General features: G+C 40.5%; 1 protein-coding gene across 2 annotated transcripts in view; it reads right to left on the bottom strand.

Moving 5' to 3' along the window:
* Positions 1-17369, bottom strand: part of col5a3b (collagen, type V, alpha 3b) — a 48702-nt gene that overhangs the window by 17405 nt on the left and 13928 nt on the right. For both annotated transcript variants that reach the window (XM_079864326.1, XM_079864325.1), the window contains exons 5-26: positions 17048-17170; positions 15371-15484; positions 13231-13353; positions 10159-10254; positions 10005-10067; positions 9846-9920; positions 9571-9654; positions 5136-5192; positions 4592-4645; positions 4381-4434; positions 4164-4217; positions 3766-3819; positions 3565-3618; positions 2469-2513; positions 2218-2271; positions 1991-2035; positions 1841-1894; positions 1689-1733; positions 1420-1473; positions 1298-1342; positions 1118-1171; positions 976-1020 (exon numbers count right to left, since the gene is read on the bottom strand). In XM_079864326.1, the coding sequence (XP_079720452.1) occupies positions 976-1020; positions 1118-1171; positions 1298-1342; positions 1420-1473; positions 1689-1733; positions 1841-1894; positions 1991-2035; positions 2218-2271; positions 2469-2513; positions 3565-3618; positions 3766-3819; positions 4164-4217; positions 4381-4434; positions 4592-4645; positions 5136-5192; positions 9571-9654; positions 9846-9920; positions 10005-10067; positions 10159-10254; positions 13231-13353; positions 15371-15484; positions 17048-17170 (1446 nt within the window). The remainder of the gene's footprint in view (positions 1-975; positions 1021-1117; positions 1172-1297; positions 1343-1419; positions 1474-1688; positions 1734-1840; positions 1895-1990; positions 2036-2217; positions 2272-2468; positions 2514-3564; positions 3619-3765; positions 3820-4163; positions 4218-4380; positions 4435-4591; positions 4646-5135; positions 5193-9570; positions 9655-9845; positions 9921-10004; positions 10068-10158; positions 10255-13230; positions 13354-15370; positions 15485-17047; positions 17171-17369) is intronic.

The raw sequence follows: 17369 nt of genomic DNA, 5'->3' as shown, positions 1-17369 counted from the left end.
ACAACAAAACGAAAGTAAAGACGGCAGCCCCTCATGGACGAGACGACTGCTGCTAAAATAGTCCAGGCCTGGCCCTCTCTCCTCCTTCACTGTCATCGCTCCTCCGTTTATACCTCCACTCCTCCGTGAGAGACACGAGACATCAGTTTGTGTTTGAGCATGTGTTTTATTCACATAGAAAACAGCTGATTTACATATATTACAATATTAGTTCTTTTTTTTTTTATCAAATAAACACAGCCTTGGTGAACAGAAGAGACTTCTTTCAAAAACGTTAAAAATCTTACCGATCCAAAACTTTTGAACGGTTGTGTAATATGTTGTTTAAAAATGTTTGGACATGTGATATATGAAGATGTCTAAAGTCTGAGTACATCATTGTAGGAGCCATACTTACCACCTTATTTAATTTTTATAAATTTGTTAATTTAAATATCAGTGTGTTGTTATACTGTTAATTGTGTTTATTTCTCTGAGTGTGCGCCCTCTATAGGTGAGAGGGGGAAAGATGTATAAAGGATAGGCCATCCTGACAGGAGGGGGCGCTGGTGCAAGAGCACACAGTCTTTTGACCATGCACATGGAGCAACAAACCTGCAAGCGGCATAATAGTAGTTTGTTTTGTTTTATGTTACAAAGCATCTTTTTTTTTTTGATTAAATAAACTTCAGTTATTTGTTTGGAACATCAACACGCCTCTCTGGATCTATTTATGGTATGAATCATGGCATCAGCATCTCCCACAGTGGACAAGAAACAAGGACTAAAAACAGGAAACTTATGATATCTGTATGTGATGATGTTGATGTTATGATGTCTCAGGATGTCTGGAGATGTAATATATGAAAATGCGCTGGGATGTTGAGGGTGTTTATGAAATCTTGACATGTGATGATCATTGGAGATATGGGGATGTTGACGATGTCAAACTGAAATTATGAATTATGATGACTGATGTTTAAGTGATGATCTCACCTTCTCTCCTTTACTGCCCTTCAGTCCTCTGAGCCCATCGGCACCCTAAAACACACACACGTACAATCAATACACACACACACTCTCACACACACACTCGCACACATACACACTGAGGTGTGCTAGAAGAAGACATCAGTACTTTGACTCCTCTGGGTCCGGGATATCCCACAGGCCCCTGAACACCTGCTGCACCCTTCAGGAAACACACACGAGAACAATCTGTGATGTGAACACCGGGACACTAAGATGACGTCACACACACACACACACACACACACACACACACACACACACACACACACATGTGCGCGTCTCTCACCGGCAGGCCCTTCTCCCCGGGCGACCCCTCTCGTCCTGGATGACCCTGTGTGTGCAGTGGCATCATGAGGAACAGCAGGAGCACTGATCAATAACACACACACACATGTGTTACACACTCACCGGCGGGCCGTCCACTCCAGGCAAACCCTTCATTCCCTGCTTCCCCTGAGGACCCTGAATCACACACACACACACACACCTGTTAAGGTCTGCAGGAACCGCCCTGCTTCACACTGAACACTGTCATACATGTGTTTAAGAGCAGCTGAGTTCAGTCCTATCAGGAGCTGTCGGTGTGTCTCAGTCTGATGGTTACTCTTGTGTATTTTCAGTTGTATATTCTCCCTGAAACCAGTATCAGTGATTTACTGTGACAGAGAGAGCGGCACCTTTTCTCCTGGCAATCCGATCGCTCCCTGAGGACCAGGAAAACCCTGCAGGACAGAAGAAAGTGTGTGAGAGTGTGTGTGTGTGTGTGTGGGTGTGTGTGTGTGTGTGTGTGTGTGTGTGTGTGTGTGTGTGTGTGTGTGTATGTGTGTACCTGGAATCCCGGGTTCCCCTGCTGTCCTGGAGCTCCAGGTTCTCCAGCCGGCCCCTGTGTGAAGAAGAGGAGAGGGTGTGATGTCATGATGATGTCATCAGCACATTCCCAGCATGACCTGCAGCTGATCTGAGGTCAGTGTGTACTCACCAGATTCCCCTTTGAGCCCTGAACTCCATCAATCCCACGAATACCCTGTCAAACACACACACACACACACACACACACACACACACACACACACACACACGTGTCATCGACATGATGCTACATGACATAAATATGAATGTAAAGGACACTTGAGTCACGTGACCTCCTGTTGGCTGAAGAGGTCTTATCGTGAACACAATGATGAAACCCAAACACACATCACTCACCTGCTGACCTGGAGGACCAGGAAGACCCCGCTGACCTGTCAACCCCGCCAGACCCTGACACACACACACACACACACACACACACACACACACACACAGACACACACACAGAACCATTCACTGAGGAATATCTGTTAACACACAACTGATCCTGTCCATCAATCACTGACAAACACATCAGTGGATCAAAAAAGATGACGATCAATACTTATATAATATATGATAAAGGTGATTAAAGGAGTGACACATACCGGCTCTCCTGGCTGACCTCTCGGCCCCGGCTGACCATCTGAACCCTGGGAAACAAGCATATAATCACCGTCAACTAGAGGTAGATGGGTGGTTGTTAGGGTGATTGGTTGATTGGGTGTTGCTATGCAGTTGATAGGATGTTCAGGGTGGTTGATCGGGTGTTGCTATGCAGTTAATAGGATATTCTGGGTGTTGCTATGCAGTTGATAGGATGTTCTGGGTGTTGCTATGCAGTTGATAGGATGTTCAGGGTGGTTGATCGGGTGTTGCTATGCAGTTGATAGGATGTTCTGGGTGTGTTGCTATACAGTTGATAGAATGTTCAGGGCGGTTGATTGGGTGTTGCTATGCAGTTAATAGGATGTTCTGGGTGTTGCTATGCAGTTGTTATGATGTTCTGGGTGTGTTGCTATGCAGTTCGGTTGTTGCTATGCAGTTAATAGAATGTTCTGGGTGTGTTGCTATGCAGTTGATAGGATGTTCTGGGTGTGTTGCTATGCAGTTCGGTTGTTGCTATGCAGTTAATAGAATGTTCTGGGTGTGTTGCTATGCAGTTGATAGGATGTTCTGGGTGGTTGATCGGGTGTTGCTATGCAGTTAATAGGATGTTCTGGGTGTGTTGCTATGCAGTTCAGTTGTTGCTATGAAGTTAATAGAATGTTCTGGGTGTGCTGCTATGCAGTTGATAGGATGTTCTGGGTGTGTTGCTATGCAGTTCGGTTGTTGCTATGCAGTTAATAGAATGTTCTGGGTGTGTTGCTATCCAGTTGATAGGATGTCCTGTGTGGTTGATCGGGTGTTGCTATGCAGTTAATAGGATGTTCTGGGTGTGTTGCTATGCAGTTCAGTTGTTGCTATGCAGTTAATAGAATGTTCTGGGTGTGTTGCTATGCAGTTGATAGGATGTTCTGGGTGTGTTGCTATGCAGTTCGGTTGTTGCTATGCAGTTAATAGAATGTTCTGGGTGTGTTGCTATGCAGTTGATAGGATGTTCTGGGTGGTTGTTAGGGTGTTGCTATGCAGTTGATAAGGTGGTATGGGTGGTTGCTAGGTGTTGTAATGCATTTAAAAAATATTAAAGAAATGCTCACTCACTTTTTCTCCAGGGGCTCCTGGAGGACCAAATGGCCCTTTCTTCCCTGTATCTCCCTGTGTACACACACACACACACACACACACACACACACACACACACACACACATACACACACACACACACAGATGTTTCTGACACTCATGATTATTCATTCATAGTGAGATGATATGTGATATGTGTGTAAATGGAGAGTGTTTTACCCGGTGACCCTTGTTTCCAGGCAGACCAGGTAAACCATCAAACCCTCTGTCACCCTGATAATGACACACACACACACACACACACACACACACACACACACACACACACACACAGAAATCATCTCAGGTGTCCAACAGGCTCACAGATGAGACCAAAAGAGATCATCTTCATCATCTTCATCATCGCCTTATCTTCATCAGCATATTCATCTTCACATTCAATGTCTCATTCGTCTCCTCTAACTTCTGATGTTTAACTCATTATGAGGCACAGAGTGTGTTTGATGGGTCAGAAAATATAATAAATATTGTTTGTTCTGTCAAAATCCATTTGCATGAGGTCAAACTCATTACAAGAGTCAAATAATGCATCACTCATGCATGACAGAATAACTTACTTTAGTTCCTGTTTCTCCTGGTTCACCTCTGCTTCCGTCGATCCCACCACGACCCTGAACACACACACACACACACACACACACACACACACACACACACACACACACACACACACACACACACACACACACACACACACAAACACACACACACTGGTGTATTTCAGGTGTTCAGGCATGCATCTGCTGGTATGTTTTGTGTGCAGATGAGACTCACCCTCTTGCCTGGTTTACCGTTGAGTCCCGGAGCCCCCGGCAGCCCACGAGGACCCTGAACACACACACACACACACACACACACACACACACACACACACACACACACACACACACACACACACACACACACACACACACACACACACTTTTATTCCAAACTTTGGTATTGCAGAGTGTATGAACATCTAATGAGTGTCACAATCTCGTACCGGTGGTCCTGTGAGTCCATGATCTCCCTTCAGACCCCGTGGTCCTGGAGAACCCTGACAAACACACAAACACACAATCACCAAACACACAATCATCAAACACACAATCACCAAACACACAGTTACAGACATACACTTCTTCACTAGCTTAAAAGTCCTTTATAACCAATAAAGCACATTAAACTGAAACTCTGATGGTAAGACTGTCACTCAATCTGATCATTTGAGCACTGCTGATTTGGGTTTTATTTGTTCTTTTGTTTTTATATTTGTTAATTTGTTTAATTGTGTAATTGTCCAGATAAAGGTAAAACTGTAAATGATGAAACCTGATGACACGCATAATCTCAGTTGACTGTGTAATCCAGAGCACAAACACACAGGAGCACTAGAGGGCGCCACACACACTCACACACATACACACACACTCACTCACACACACGTTTTTACAGATAATACAGACTAACCTAACACTGATCTTAATTATACACATTTACAAAATAAAAATAAAACTTTTAACATCACAATGTTTGAATACACTCACCAGCGGTCCCGGGCGTCCAGTGAGTCCTAACGGTCCCGGCGGTCCTTTCAGAGACAGCTGAGACACACACATCAGGACACATGTTCATCAGTGTGATGCAAAGCATGTTAAAAGTGCATTAGGACAAATCTGAATTACGAGCAAATGAGTTAGAACTAGAATTAATGTAGGTATTAGCAATGCTTTACAAGTAACATGCATTACGTCAGATTATTTTTTTAATGTAACAGTAAATTAACATGTGTACTTTATAAATGTACACATTCATATTTGAGTTACTTTGCACAGTACTTTTCTGTCTACTTCTCCTAAAAATTGTTTTAAACTACTGAAATAAAATGATCTCTGTCCTCCATACTGTAATGTAGTCGCTTGTACATGCCCACTCATGCATGTGCGGCAACAGACAAAAAGTGCAAGAAGTAACAAAACACATTACTTTCAACTTGTACAGTTGGTAATATGAACCATAATGTTAAGAGATCTTTTGTATGGCTCACATCGCTCTAGAGGTCAGGAAATATTCTAAGTGTTCCGAATATAATAATATTCTATGTGTGTATGTTACATAGACTATGTTGTTGAATCCATAACTGTTGTAACTTGTAACTTGTCTTTTCTCACAAATTCTCAGTAAAACACCTGCAAGGCCTGAAAGAGATCGAACCTCAACCAGGTGAGATTAAAGTAACGCAAAAGTAATGTAAGAGATTTCAACGGAAGTAGTTACTTTTTTTAGGGAGTAACACAATATTGTTATGGATTACTTTCTATAAAAGTAACTATGTAACGCAAGTAATTACTTGATTGGGGAGCAACACAATATTGTAACGGGTCATTTTCCATTAAAGTAACTATGTAACGCAAGTAGTTACTTTATTAGGGAGTAACGCAACATTGTAACAGATTTTTTAAATAACTTTCCCCAACACTGGTTACTAAAGCATCAGAAACATGCCGAATCAAATCTCTGCTTGTGTAGAAAAGGCTTCAAAACAAACCCAAAAGCCGAAGAGTTTCGAGACATTTGACTGAACACAACAACTGGACAATTAATTCATATATATTTGTGTGTTTCATGTGCTATAAGAGTTTGTATTACTATTTGTGCTTAAAGTTAATATTATATTTAACACCCATTATTGTGCAGCTATTATTATTAACTGAAGCGATTAAAATGAATCTCTAGAGTTGCTTATAGCTGATTTGAACTATATATTTTTTTTGAACTATAAGTTTGCATAATTGATTCTGTTAATTTGCTGTTTGTTACGGTAAAGTGGCTTTAAAACAATCTGTATCGTATTAGCGCTGTAAAAATAAAACTGACTTGACAAATTGCAAGTATTGTCATAAAGTGTTTAATTTGCTTAAAACCCTGATGTTTATGTCCCTAAAAATCATCTTCAGGGGAAATACTGCCTCTAAATAATCAAAAACACTTCTGAAACTGGTCTAGATTTATTCAAACCTCAGGTAGAGTTAGTGTAGAGTTAGTGTAGAGTTAGTGTAGTGTTAGTGTATAGTTAGTGTGTGGAGTTAGTGTAGAGTTAGAGTAGAGTTAGTATGCAGTTCGTGTAGAGTTAATGTGGAGTTAGTGTAGAGTTAGTGTAGAGATAATGTGGAGTTAGTGTAGAGTTAGTGTGGAGTTAGTGTAGAGTTAGTGTAGAGATAGTGTGGAGTTAGTGTACAGTTAGTGTGGATTTAGTGTGAAGTTAGAATAGAGTTATTCTATACTGGTCTAGATTTATTCAAACCTCAGGTAGAGTTAGTGTAGAGTTAGTGTAGCGTTAGTGTAGAGTTAGTGTGGAGTTAGTGTAGAGTTAGAGTAGAGTTAGTATGCAGTTAGTGTAGAGTTAATGTGGAGTTAGTGTAGATTTAGTGTAGAGTTAATGTGGAGTTAGTGTAGAGTTAGTGTGGGGTTAGTGTAGAGTTAGTGTGGAGTTAGTGTAGAGTTAGTATAGAGTTAGTGTGGGGTTAGTGTAGTGTTAGAATAGAGTTAGTGTGGGGTTAGTGTAGAATTAGTGTGGAGTTAGTATGGAGTTAGTGTAGAGTGAGAGTAGAGTTAGTATAGAGTTAGTGTGGGGTTAGTGTAAAGTTAGTGTGGAGTTAGTGTAGAGTTAGTATAGAGTTAGTGTGGATTTTGTGTGGAGTTAATGTAGAGTTACTGTGGAGTTAGTGTAGAGTTAGTGTAGAGATAGTGTGGGGTTAGTGTACCGTTAGTGTGGATTTAGTGTGGAGTTAGTGTAGAGTTAGAATAGAGTTAGTGTGGGGTTAGTGTGGAGTTAGTGTGGAGTTAGTGTAGAGTTAGTGTAGAGTTAGTATAGAGTTAGTGTGGGGTTAGTGTGGAGTTAGTGTAGAGTTAGTGTAGAGTTAGTATCAGTGGCGGCTCCAGAGATTTTCTGTTGCAGGTGCTATGGGGATGCTCAACACTTAAAAGAAGGTGCTTTGAATTTTGGGGCGTTTCATTTTGGAGGTCGCATTGGACCACCATAATGAAACGCCATCATGAACAACACCATAATGAAAGTATACACATGCGTACATGCCCGCATTAACTGTACTCGTTCTGCGACTATAAGTAGTATATATATATACTGTATATATATGTAAAAGTATTAAACGCAAGGGATATAAACAGGGAAGCAACTACCCAGAGGGGTATGCAGCAACAATTTTGGCAATCATCAATCTGGTGCACTTTGAGAGTTAAAAATTAAAAGCTCCAACCCATATTCAGTGTGCAAATTAAACAAAGAAAAATTCAAACCTCTTTTAGTTACAGTGTCTACATTACACTACTACATAATAATAGTTATAATATTAATCCCATGATAGTAATAGCCATATATTGTAAATGCACTGAAAAATAAAGGAAACTTCCATAATTAATTTTGTACTAATTTATATATTTGAAAGAGTATATTTCTATACTTCACATTAAAGATGTGATTGGGCCAGCCCAGTGTCAATCAAGAAAAGAACCAATGGGCCGCTGAGCTACGTGTTTCATGGGGTGTCAGAAAAAAAAAAAACTAACGCTGACTTTTTTTAACCAATGCATTACACCGGCACTAACCCATGCGCCGCCAATTAAGCAAAACAAAACGAATGGGCCGCCGATGTACTAGTTTTATGGGCCGTTAAGACAAAAAAAAAAAGTATGAGATGTATCGGCCCAAAAAGCACGTCGGCCCACCGGGAATCTCCCGGTAGTCCCGATGGCAAGTAGCCTACATGCCTGGACGTCACACTTTAAATCCTACCTGTTGCTGTAAATAATCTACTTATTTACAGTAGCTGCTGTCACATCAATTGACATGCCATCTCCTTTTCCTCTTTCTTTTTCTATTTTTAGTCCCCGACAGCTTTTTTGCTTTATCCATCTTTTTCGACGACAACTCACTAACGTTACTCGTTCCTGCTCGCTCAGCGCTCATGGCGTCCGCTCGCGATTTTTAAATGATTATTTAATACCTATTTTTAACAACATGAAAAAGACTATTCAAACATGACATTAAAATATAAATATAAAAAATTACAGACATTTCTTGGGGGTGCTGGGCAGGTGCTATGGCTATTATAGGGGGAGCTACAGCACCACCTAGCTCCCCCCTGGCGCCGCCACTGGTTAGTATAGAGTTAGTGTAGAGTTAGTGTAGAGTTAGTGTGGATTTTGTGTGGAGTTAGTGTAGAGTTAGTATAGAGTTAGTGTGGAGTTAGAGTGGAGTTAGTGTAGAGATAGTGTGGAGTTAGCGTAGAGTTAGCGTAGAGTTAGTGTGGAGTTAGAGTGGAGTTAGTGTGGAGTTAGTGTAGAGTTAGTGTGGAGTTAGAGTGGAGTTAGTGTAGAGTTAGTGTAGAGTTAGTATAGAGTTAGTGTGGATTTTGTGTAGAGTTAGTGTGGAGTTAGAGTGGAGTTAGTGTAGAGTTAGTGTAGAGTTAGTGTGGAGTTAGTGTAGAGTTAGTGTAGAGTTAGTGTAGAGTTAGTGTAGAGTTAGTGTGGAGTTAGTGTGGAGTTAGAGTGGAGTTAGTGTAGAGTTAGTGTAGAGTTAGTGTGGAGTTAGAGTGGAGTTAGTGTGGAGTTAGAGTGGAGTTAGTGTAGAGTTAGTGTAGAGTTAGTGTAGAGTTAGTGTGGAGTTAGTGTGGAGTTAGTGTAGAGTTAGTGTGGAGTTAGAGTGGAGTTAGTGTAGAGTTAGTGTGGAGTTAGTGTGGAGTTAGTGTAGAGTTAGTGTAGAGTTAGTGTAGAGTTAGTGTGGAGTTAGTGTGGAGTTAGAGTGGAGTTAGTGTAGAGTTAGTGTAGAGTTAGTGTAGAGTTAGTGTGGAGTTAGTGTGGAGTTAGAGTGGAGTTAGTGTAGAGTTAGTGTAGAGTTAGTGTAGAGATAGTGTGGAGTTAGCGTAGAGTTAGTGTGGAGTTAGTGTAGAGTTAGTGTCTGACCTTGGTGTGCTGCAGGATGGCTTGAGCTTGAGCTTCTTGAGCCGATATGACGGGACCCAGACGAGCATCACCACCAGACTGAAACTAACACACACACACACACACACACACACACACACAGGATTCAAACACACAAACGCATGATCCAGACCAGACTCACATATGAACCGGTTGAGTTATGACTCATTTAACTTTAAAACGATAGTGTATTTGTCAATTCAAACGAAGTTCCAAAACCAACGTCACGTGATTGACAGACAGTCAGTGACACACACCGGTAACATCAGCAGGTTGCCTGGAGGTCCAGGTATCCCATCAGCGCCTGCAAGTCCTTGACGGCCCTCAGGACCCTAATGAGAGACAGACAGTGTAATAGTGTATGATATCAGACATTAGCCTGGCGATAATGACGAGTGTGTGACCGTGTGTCTCACCGGGTCTCCTGGATCTCCGATCGGTCCCGGGGGTCCCATTGGACCATGTTCACCCGGCGGCCCCTGTGGGAAACAAGCCAAGTGCAGCAGCTGTCACTCACACACGCATGTGAACATGATAAACACAGAGATGATGTACGGCGGGTGAGGTTACCTCAGCACCATGCAGGCCCGGGGGTCCCATAATCAGAGTCCCCTCTCCCAGCAGCGCCGGCTCTCCCTTCTCTCCTTTCTCTGGGCCGAGGGACGACTGGAGGAAACAGGCTTCATATCGTCAGATATCTCTTTCATTTAGTCTCAGTCTTAAAGTCTGGTTTTCGTCAATGAAAACTTTAGTCATATTTTAGTCATACAGCATAATGTTTAAACTGATCATCAGGATTATTTTGCTCTAAATTGTAATCTCGATAACTGAAATTTCTTTTAACGTTTCATCAGAATTATTGCTCTTTCCCCTATAAGCTCAAATTAAGAGAATGTCGACTCATATGCATGGGTTATTTGACTCATTTGCTCATCTAGTTTCCTGATTTATAATATTATCATATACATTAACACACTCAAATGTTTCAAAACACACTCGAATATACTTCTGAAAAATACTTTGTATCGTCACACAGAAGTTGCATGAGTGTTTAGATTTATTACAGTTGATTTTTTTCCGTCTTAGTGCGTCTTTTTGCAAAAATATTGCATGTTAATGTAGTCATAGTTAGTGTTTAATGATGTCGATGTTGTTCTGTTGTCTTAGTCATGGGAAAAACAGTCGTTAACATTTTTCGTCATAGTTTTCGTTAATGAAATTAAGACTAGAATTAACACAATGGAATATCGGACAGATGAAGGAGACGCAGAGAGAGAGAGAGAGAGAGAGAGAGAGAGTGAGTGAGTGAGTGAGAGAGTGAGTGAGTGAGAGAGACAGACAGAGAGAGAGTGAGTGAGTGAGTGAGAGACTGGGCGACTGACAGTCAATCTGGACAAAACCAGAGTCATGGTGTTCCAGAAGAAAGCCCGATCTCAGGCACACAAACACCAGTTCCTGTATAAAGGCCAGGTCCTGCAGCACAGCTCTAGCTACAGCTATCTGGGCATCGACATCAGCGCTTCGGGACGCTTCGGTCTGGCTGTGAAAACACTCGGTGAAAAGGCTCGGAGGGCTTTCTATGCTATAAAGTCACGATGTGGACACTTAAAATTACCCATTAAAACCTGGATAAAATTATATAATTCAATAATAAAACCAATAATTTTATATGGATGTGAAATTTGGGGACCAGTACTAAATTGTAAAAATTGGGATAAAACATCAGTAGAAAAATTACAATTGGAAATTGGCAAAAATATTCTCGGGGTTCACAGAAACACGTCCACTGCCGGCTGCAGGGCTGAGCTGGGCCTGTACCCGCTGAACATCGAGATCCAGAGGAGATGTGTTCAGTTCTGGCATCATCTCCATCAGTCTGACCCAGAGTCAGTGCAATATAAAGCCCTCCTCGCCAATGAAACCTCAGCAGAACCTCATCCTCTGAACACACTCGCTCTCCAACTCGTCTATCAGACTATACTCCCCATCAACCCCAAACCTATCATTAACCAAATCCACAAACATCTAAAAGACACTCATGATGAAGCACTAAAAGCACATTTTGCCCTCCAGAATAAACTCCAATGTTACTCGACCCTCAATAGAACCACTAAATTGGCCAGTTATCTATTTATTAAACATTTTAAAGAAAGACAAATCCTCTCCAAATACAGATTAAGTGACCATGATCTAGAGATAGAGAGAGGAAGACATAGACTAACATGGACAGAGAGAGAGCAGAGGATCTGTAGACACTGTGACCTACAGCACATCGAGGATGAGTGTGTGAGTGTGTGTGTGTGTGTGTGTGTGTGTGTGTGTGTGTATGTGTGTGTGTGTGTGTATGTGTGAGTGTGTGTGTGTGGACAGAGAGAGAGCAGAGGATCTGTAGACACTGTGACCTACAGCACATCGAGGAGTGTGTGTGTGTGTGTGTGTGTGTGTGGACAGAGAGAGAGCAGAGGATCTGTAGACACTGTGACCTACAGCACATCGAGGATGAGTGTGTGTGTGTATGTGTGAGTGTGTGTGTGTGGACAGAGAGAGAGCAGAGGATCTGTAGACACTGTGATCTACAGCACATCGAGGATGAGGAACACTTTCTGCTCTTCTGCTCTAAATACTCCAGTATAAGAGAAACCTTTCTGCCCAGATTTGAAATCTTGATTCCATCGTTCTCTGAACTGAGTCACGCTGAGAAAATGTTCTTCTTACTGGGAGAAGATGATAGTACAGCTGCACTCGCGGCTAAATATGTGTTAGCTATTCACAACGCCAGAGTCAGCTAATTCTCTAGAGACCCACTGTATTTATTCATTTATTAGGATAGATTGTGTTTATTTATCTATTTATTTATATTTACTATGCTACATATGACATGATCTATACATATATGTTTTATTTGTTTTATTATTTATATATAATATGTTGATGCTTTGGCAACATTGTGTTACACAGTCATGCTAATAAAGCTCATTTTGAATTTGAATTTGAATTTTGAGAGAGAGAGAGAGACAGAGAGAGAGAGAGTGAGTGAGTGATAGAGAAGGGTCGCCACAGACAGAGCTGGCTCCCACAAGAGGAGAGACTCTGCTCCCAGTGTGACAGGGGACAGCTAGAGACAGAGCTGCACTTTCTAACCTCATGCCCCAAATATAATACACTAAGACAAAAACACTTTGCAAACATTTCCCAAATATACCCTGAATTCGAATCCATATCAGACACACAGAAACTCCCATATGTACTGGGAGAAATGCCCAAATGTGAGATAATTGCTGCAAAATATGTCTTTTCATGCCATGAAATGAGGACAACCAGTGGAACCTCAGATGGATAAATAATTGTATATTTATTTTTAATAATTTTTTTTTTTTTTTGTTATTTTTTTTTTTTACATTTGATACGGATTTCTTTTCTTCTTTTTTTTTTTTTTTTTTTGTATAAATGTATTCATGCATTTGTTTACTGATTAATTTTATTGATTATTTGTTCATTGCCTATGTAATGGCCAATGCTTTGGCAATACTGTACAAGTCATGCCAATAAAGCTAATTTGAATTTGAATTTGAGTGAGGGAGTGAGTGAGAGAGACAGAGAGTGAGTGAGTGAGTGAGTGAGAGAGAGAGAGAGAGACAGTACCTGTCCACTGAAGAACTGCTCCTGTCTCTCTGCCGGCCGGTACTCGTACTCGTCATACTCGTGATACTCGGTGTACTCTTTAAAATACTCCGTCTCGTTCTCAGAGTCCTCGTACTCCACTATCTGACACACAGACACACAGCATTAGAAACATTCACTCTGAAAGGGATTCCAATGATATGAACTCTGCTATTCTTTAATATTGAGAATGATTTTTAATACTTAGGACCCTATCATACACAGGGTTGCCAACTCTCACGCATCTCGCGTGACAGTCACGCATTCAGCCTCAATCTCACGCTCTCACGCTCAACAAAGAAATCTCACGCAAAAATAGACATTTTTCTGTGCTGTATTTTTTTTTTTCACTCATGTGCACTAAATTTCAGAATTACTATAAACAATTCTTAACTACTGGATGGACCACTAGTTATGGCGCAAATTAGTTAAAAATCTCCCAGAACCTAGAGCGAGCACGCATGCGAGACAGAGACTGTCGTCCAAACCAACCGATAGCGCGCGCACGCACGGCAGAGAGGCAGGCACGGCATTTTATCGGTTGCGGCGCCTTCATCTATAGGCTACACTGCAGCACGACGTATATTCACATCAAATGTTAACGCAGAGGAACGGGACACTGCAGTTCACAAAAGTTCATTATTTGCATGTGCTTTAAAGCCTTGCCGGTTAAACATGTCATTCGCTGCTGATGCGCTGTATATGCGCTTTACTGAGCGCGTACACTCGACGCGCACATGCACTAAAAGCCTGTTACTGGACTAAAAGTTATCTTTTGAGTCTTATATTGCGCTAATACTGTCAAATACAGACAATGTTTACATAAACAAAGTTGGTTATGTCTAAAGTGAAAGCAAACAGAGAAAATTAATTAAAATCTGCTTGTCGACAGTAGCCCTAATAATAAACATGCTGCCGCTTGTTCTTAAAGAGATAGTTCACCCAAAACCAAACAGTTGCTGGTCCCCATTGACATACATAGTAGGAAAAAAATATACTATGGAAGTCACAGGGGTACATCAACTGTTTGGTTACTGACATTCTTTCAAATAACGTTTATTTTCAACAGAAGAAAGAAACTTATTCAGGTTTAAAACAACTTAAGAGAGTAAATTATGACTTTTTGGGGGGAGAACTATGCCGTTAATGTTAATAAAACAACAAAACACACAGAGGAAATCATTCACTGCTCTTGACTGAGAACTTTAAGTCTGTTGTGTTTTATTTTCATATTTGTCCATTTAATTACTTTCTTCAATTCTACTGTTAAATACACCTATAGCTGAAAAAATAAAGCACTGTTTATTTCATTTGTATATTAAGTTGTGTATGTGTAATATGTATCTCTGTTCTTAATTTTTAATAACAAAGAAAATAGTGACAAAGATTTTATCTTCGCCACTTTGACCTAAATGTCTGCCATTCTTTTTTATTTTATATTTTGTTACCTATATTTTGTTATAAGGCTTTGTTTTTAAAATAGGGACATTAGTTTGGCTGTAATGCTCAGTCACATGCAAAATAGTAAAACCAACATGAAAAAGAATCATGATAAAATCGTGATTTTTTTCTGAAAAAACAAACAAAAATTGTGATATAATTGCCATATTGCCCACCCCAGGTGTAAAAAAGTGCCTAGATGTGCTTAGATGCTAAAAATGTGTTATTATTGATCATTATATCACACTACAATTAAACATAATGAAACATTCATTTGAATTGAAATATTATTTATTAGCTTTTTCTAGAGATTGCAGTCATGCATGACATGGTGAAAAATGACTTGAAATAATACTGAAAATAGGTTAAGATGAATGTTAAATGTTTGCCCCCTAAAAGCACAAGTGGCCCCTGCCTGCCCCCCCAACCCCCCCATCCCCCCCCATCCCCCCCCCCCCCCCCCCTTCGGAGAAGTCTCACTCCGAGCTAAACTGAAAAGTTGGCAACCCTGCATACACCCAGCACAATGCAGCGCCAAGCGCGACGCAAGTGTGTTTTGCTAGTTTCAGCCCGACTCAGTTATCATTTTATCATCTGCACTCTGCTCATTACACACACACACTGCTCATTACACACACACTCTGCTTATTACACACACAAACTGCTCATTACACACACACACCTCGTACTCGGTGGCATTGTCTCCTGCAGTTGATTCAGACAGGTCATTGTAAAGGTCATTGTAAAGGTCATCGTCATACTCTTCTTCCATTGGTTTCCTCGGCGGCTTCTTGACCTGCGTCACCATGACAACAGACACCATAGAAACACACATGATCATCAACAACACAAAACTGTCATGATAGAGCACAACAGCGACGCCCACTTTTTATACAGTATTTTTCCATTCATTTTTCTCATGGGAATTTCAAAAAATCTTTCTTAAAACTTCATAATCCATAAAACAAAGCAGCCACAGAATCACAACATTACAAACTCTGATCTAAAGCAAAAAAGTGTTTGAATACTGTAAAGATACAAGACTGAATGTGACGGCTTTAGTGAGGGAAAGAACTACAATCCCAGGAAGCACTGCAAATGACATCATCAAATTAAAAACATGGAGGAATATAAAACCATTGATTTAAAGACGCTGATTATATCTATAGAAACTATATATTTTACATTTATTACAAAATATGCATATGCAAATATTTAAATGAATTTGAGACTCTATTATGTCATTTGCATGTCATTGGCAGGATTTGCTTGTCTTTCGTCTCTGATTGGTGGAGATTTCTCTGCAGAGTTATGGGTAATGTAGTTTTTCAATAGGAATTCCTCTAGTGCTTTTCGGTCATTTTTGACCGATAAACTTTATGTTTTGTTTGTCTTTGTCGGAATGGTATGAAATTTGGTAAAGGTTTTGGCACTTGCTGTGTGAACACACACAGGTTAAAAGGTTAAATGGTCCTGAATTAAATAGCCACACTTGTACTCTTCGCGGTCATAACTAGCGCATTGGAAATGAATGAGACGAATGTCCTCTAGTGGAAGCGTTTGGTACTGCAGCCGAACAACACTCTCACTGAAAGATCATTTATTGAGATATCAAGCTTTTTAACTCAACTTATTTAGGTTTATGGCTTTGATTTTCTTGCAGTTTTAGAGTAAAATGTGATTTTGAAAATATATATTTCATACAAACATTGAAAATAGTATTTTTGTGCATTTTTCATAACAATAAATGTAAAATTCTGTAACTGAATCTGCCAAGATTCATTAATTTGCCAAAGGTCATCTTGGAAAAGAGGTCAAACTTCAGTCTGTGCTTTAAAGCATTCAAGATTTACCACAGTTTAAGTTGGAAATTTAATTATTGGAATTATAAATCCAGCGTAAATATAATTTAGTATAAAAAAATCCCCTAAAAATACTAAATATTAAATAAAAAACATTATCAAACTAAAATATAGTACATTCATTTCATTGACAGAAAAGAAAAAAGAAAAAAAAGTATTAATTTTTGACCGACACGAGAAGAGCACCAGAGGGTTAAATGTGATTATTTAAAAAATAAGCAGAAATGACGAGGGTTAATGCTTCAAAATTAACAAAAGCAAATACCACCGATGAACAATCTCGCAGCTCGTCTTCATAGCGGTTTACGAGTTATCTATGAGTTGTAAATCAGACGTACAGTAGCTTTAGGGCGTATAATATAAACACTGGCTCCAGTCCCTGACAACATGTTCAACACGGCTCTCCAAACCCAGCCAAAGAACAGACGAGAGCATCGTTCATTATCTATGCAGAAACACTGCTGAATATTCATGAGGAGTGCTGTGGGCGGGGCTACCTCCACGGGGTCCAGTGATAGGCTGTTGTACAGGAGGGCGGAGTCACAGTCCGGAATGTGGGTGTGGCAGTAATCAGCAGCAGCTCTGGGGTCTGGAGAGATCAACAGCTGCTGAATCTCACCCTGGAACACACACACACACACACACACACACACACATCAACACACCGCTTTCCTCCAGATGTTCCTGTAGGATGTGATCAGATAAAGGACGTCTGCTGATGATGGTGAGACAGATCAACCCTCCTACTGGGTCTCAGGTCGATCTGACCTGCACTGGATTAATGTTTAAAACACTGGTTAAACTTGGGATTTTTTCTCA

This window comes from Squalius cephalus, assembly GCF_949319135.1.
Source record: "Squalius cephalus genome assembly, chromosome: 2".
Classification (NCBI taxonomy): domain Eukaryota; kingdom Metazoa; phylum Chordata; class Actinopteri; order Cypriniformes; family Leuciscidae; genus Squalius; species Squalius cephalus.
The sequence above is the reverse complement of the archived record's forward strand: the minus strand, read 5'-3'. Positions and strand labels throughout refer to the sequence as shown.